The sequence below is a fragment of the chloroplast genome of Ziziphus jujuba (assembly GCF_031755915.1).
Source record: "Ziziphus jujuba chloroplast, complete genome".
Taxonomy (NCBI): domain Eukaryota; kingdom Viridiplantae; phylum Streptophyta; class Magnoliopsida; order Rosales; family Rhamnaceae; genus Ziziphus; species Ziziphus jujuba.
The window spans coordinates 92,501-97,500 of record NC_030299.1 but is presented as its reverse complement, the minus strand read 5'-3'; the positions used below and the strand labels follow the sequence as shown (position 1 = coordinate 97,500).

General features: G+C 36.6%; 1 protein-coding gene across 1 annotated transcript in view; it reads right to left on the bottom strand. All coding sequences in view use genetic code 11, as the record gives it.

Annotated features, from left to right (window-relative positions):
* ycf2 (hypothetical chloroplast RF21) overlaps nt 1-5,000 on the bottom strand; it is a 6,924-nt gene that overhangs the window by 842 nt on the left and 1,082 nt on the right. Inside the window, exon 1 of the mRNA in view lies at nt 1-5,000. This exon is cut by the window's left edge and continues 842 nt beyond it; it is cut by the window's right edge and continues 1,082 nt beyond it. Coding sequence (YP_009256370.1) covers nt 1-5,000 — 5,000 coding nt within the window.

The following is a 5,000-nucleotide window of genomic DNA, read 5'->3' as shown; positions in this document are numbered from 1 at the left end:
ATCCCACCAGAGCGCCTTCTACTTCTAATAGGCCATGAACTAGATCAGAATCATTCTCAACGAGTCCATAAGAAGTGATCCCATTTTTTTCATCGAGTCCGGGTAGAGACCAAAGGTCTTGAGCGACCGATCCGGCAGAACAACTCAAAAGATAAAGAAGTATCGTTAATTTCTTCATGCTCGTTCCAAGTTCGAAGTACCATTTGTACAAATAAGAATCCCCTTCGTTACATGATTTCTTCTTCATATAGATAGATATAGGATCTATGGAGCAACTACTTAGAAGTACATTTTGTGCAACAGCCCTTCCTATCTGATAGAAAAGGATCCCATGATCCTGAACCGATCTTACCTGGGATCGCAAATCCCAAGTTTGTCTATGAAGAGCAGATCTAATTATATTAGTGTCTATAATTGATTTCTTCTGTGTAATACTAATCGATAGGGCCTCATTGGTAAGTGCTACAAGATCTCGTACATTGGAACCCATGGTTATGGACCCGAATCCATTAGTATGGAACATTTTCTTTTCCAAGTGAAATCCCCTAGTATATGAAAGAGTGAAAAAGTGCTTTCGTTGTTGTGGAATAAGAAGCCTTCGTATCTTAATGCATGTATTTAATTTATTCGGAGCTATTAGAGCGGGATCCACTTTTTGGGGAATATGAGTCGAAGCAATAACAAGAATATTTCTAGTGGAACATCTTTCACAATCCCTGGAGAGATAGTTCACTAATAGACCGAGGGATAAGTAATTCGACTCATTCACATCCAGATCATGAATGTTTGGAATCCATATTATGCAAGGAGACATTGCTTTTGCTAATTCGAATTGAAGGGTGATATAAAATCGGTCTATTTCCGGCATCATATCCATAGTTAGCGCATTCATCATAGTTAGAAGCTCCAGCTCCGTATCAAGGTCACGGTCGATGTCGTCACTATCATCAATATCGTCACTATCATCAATATCGTCACTATCATCAATATCGTCACTATCATCAATATCGTCACTATCATCAATATCGTCACTATCATCAATAAGAAAACCCTTTTTATCCAGGAACTTGTTCAGAAATACTGTAATGAAAGGAACATAGGAGTTTGTCGCTAGGTATTTGACCAAATAGGATCGTCCAGTTCCTATAGAACCTATCACTAAAATACCCCTAGAGAGGGATAGGGCTAAGCGGAGCGAAAAAGGTTTTCCATGAGATGGGAAATGAAAACTATTAGCCCCACAGGAGGTTTGTGAATAAGTGATTGTCTGATAATGAGCAAGGAATATCCGTCTTTCTGCTAAACAGGATGTATTGAACTCATAACTCATTAGATACTTTTTATGAATGTCAACTAAGTATCGTAAGTAAATTGCTCCCGGTTGTTCAATCATTTGATAACCAGAGTCATTCTTTGATAAGTGATCACTATGAGTCAGACTCAATAGAATTTGATCAATCCTTTTTTCTGTCGTTAAGGTGGAGAACTGAACCAAGAATTCTCTTTCTTTATCATCAATCGAATCACTGTTCGAGACCCAGGATTCTATTTTATCATCAATCCAATCACCGTTCACGTTTTTTCTTTTTCTTATCAATGAATAGATCTCTTTACTTGTATGACTTAGATGTCTCGTATTTCTCGAAAAAGCGATTCGATTGATGGGATTTGGTATGATACTTATGAAATCGACGATATCGATGAGATTGATATTCAAATATTTCTTCTTAGAACGTATTGATTTGACCCCATAAGCGGGACCACCACCCCATAGCATGTTGCCGCCAGAAGCAGAACCCCGTATTTCTTCTAGAGAATCTCCTAATTGTTCCAGAGCAACTAGAAAGAGATTCTTTAACCAGAAAGAATTCAGTTCAGATGTAGGATACCTATCCAGAAGTTTTCGCAACTCAATCATGTATGATGGAATCATCAAAGATTTGACCCTTTCGAACTCTGTCTGTAACTCACTATAGGCTCGAGAAACAAAGAGAAGGTGTGTCCGAACGAGATATCCAGCAACAAGAAGAAGGAAAAGGATTGAATAGAGGAACTCCCGAACATTTGGCGATCTCAGATGTGTCGATATCAATGGTGACTCATTATTTCGATGAATCATTTCTTCGGACAGAAGAAGATTATGTAAACACTTACTCGAAATCTCACTTATCAGATTCCATTGTGGAAGACACAGTTTTTTCTGAAGAATTCGCCATGATATATCTGATCCACGCATAATATCATGAAAAATGGATACAAATTTTTGGCTGCTACTTAGTATCGGCAATAGGTCTGAAAAAGTATCTAAAAATATCAAATTTAGATATTTGTATCCTGTCGAAGTAAGGAACCATGGCATATATGTTTGGAATATATTCCATTTTGAGAGAGTTGAAAAAGCACTATCTCGTTGAAAGGTTCTATACATCCGCCCTTTCTCAAGGCATTTCTTTAGACAAAGACCCCGTTTTTTCCTCTTTTCGGATGGTAAATATTTCTCAGAACATGGAGTGTGAATCAAACCCATGTTTGAATTGAAATTGAGATACTGATGCAAGTTCTTCCCTTCTGAATCAGACAGATTCATATCTGAAAGAGGTTGACAATAAGTTCTTTCAAAATTGACTATTTGTCCCTCTGTTAGAAGTGTTCCAGAAATGTCTGCGATCGAGTAAATAGCTCTACGAACGAATGGATCGGATCGAATTGGAAAATGGAAAGATTTGTACAAGTTATACTTTTCGTCACCATTTTGTGGAAAATCGTTAGGTATGAATATGTTAGACACCTGTAACTCGATTGGTGAAATAGTATCTCTCTCCAAAAAAACATATTTTTTTTTACCGCCGCGCAAAGAAAATATTTTGTTGCGAATGAACAAGATATTGAGGAATTGTCCATACGTAAAATCATAATTATTGATACGGGCCTTTTCCACATAAAAAGGGAATCCTTTGTTACAATAGAAGCAGAAGTGATGTGGATTATTCAAGAATCGAAGTCGATTTGCTTTATAAAAAGAAGATATCAATGAATTTCTATGAAATGGTTTCACGGGATTCAGACAATTGTCTTGATCGTGGGATATCATTGAGAAATAGGAATCCGTGTTATCAAAAGATTTCCTGCGATTATTTCTAGTATGGAATGAGTCAATCATCCACTTTGGTATCTTATTGAACAAAAATGGTGATATTGTTCCTCCATTGATCAAGAATTTCGCTTTTTGGGAAGTATCATGATCATCCAATAAGAAGGGTTTCCATTTTTTCAAATGAACGATTTGAAGACCTATTGATTCTAACAACTGATTGCAGAGTTGATCATTCGGACCTTTCAATTCATAGATGTGGATCTCGGACCTATGAATGGGGATATTCCCGAAACTCACAAAGAAAAAAGGAAGTGAGTTAGACAAAAAGAGAAGAAACTTGGACAAAAAAAGAAGTAACTTGGACAAAAAGAAAGGAAGTGACTTAGACAAATCTTTTTTGTCGATAACCTCAGACCAATCAATCGAATATTGATTAATACGTAATCGATCGAACACTACTTGAAAATGAAAATGGCTCTTCTGCTCAGAAATGAAATGTTCCAAATGTTCCTGTAAATTCTTGCTCCCATTGGACCATTTGTATCTATATGCATTAGGATCCCGATTCATGGATCTCTCGGTTCGAGAAATAAAAATAAGAGGATCGAACCATTTCTTCTGACTCTTTTTCAAATTTGATAAATGTTGGTTGATCGTATATTTCATTATAGTTCTATGATTCAGAGTATCATTTCCTATTTGATCCCTTTGAATTCCATATTCGAAGTTGCGATCGGATCTATTCATTAAAAAGAATCGATTCAATACATTTCTCAATACATTTCTTATGTACCCATAGGTGCTATATTGGATTTGAATCAGATTTCGGATCAATCTATATTGATTGACTGCCTCCATTATGTTGTTGCTAGCAAATACCACTATTTTTGGTTTTGTATCTTCCAAATCATTCCCGCAGGAGGTCCGGACCCATTTTTTTCTGATCCTTCGATAAAAAGATTCATTTTCTTCATAAAAAATAGGAGGTAGAACCAATAAAGATTTCTTTTTCGATTCATCCCTGGAGTTGAATACCTCATTCAAGAATTGTTTTTGATCCAATCTGTAGGAATCAATAGAAAAGGCAAATCCCTTATGATACACCAGATCCGGCTCGGTTATTGATAGAGTGAATAGATCTGCCATTTCTTGAACTTCTGATTCAAAATCGTGGTGTAACGTGTATCCCCCCCTGTTCCGGTCATGGAATAGATGAAATAAATCAAAAAATGGATTTTTGTTCAAGAATGAAATCTTATTGGAACTATCCAGTTCATCCTTCGGAACCATATCACATCCCGGATCTGATGAAATAGGATGAATTGAGACGGTATTTTGTAAATACGTAATTATCTTGAATATATTAACTATTTCTTTATTTTCCGATCGCCTGGAAAGGACAAAAGAAACATCTTGTTCTTTCTTCAACAATTTCTGATCTCTAGTGGACCTCTCAGTAGGATTCGAACCCAGATGAAGTTCTGACCATCTGTCAGAGAAAAAAGAACGAATGGATCTTGTAGGATTCCCAAGAAATTCTTCGATTTCTTCCGGAAGCAGATGATTATTCATCTGCTTCTCACGTTCCGTGAATAGCCGGGACATTGAGGAATATCCAGAAAGGCATTTAGGGAATCGGTCTGATTCTATCTCTGTTCGTTCCGTTTGAAGAAAGGAAGGATCCCAAAGAATCGATCTTTCTTTTAGTTGTTGAATCTCTCTTTGATTGATCAATGTGTGATATTCTGAATCCTCATTACTAATGGAATCGAAATGATCTCTGGATCGATCAGAAGATCCTTTCAATTGGCTAGAATCCGTTACTTGAACAAAACTGGATCTTGTGGAATCATATTGAATATTTGACGATACATTCCGTACCTTGCTAAAAAACCGATCCTTGTTT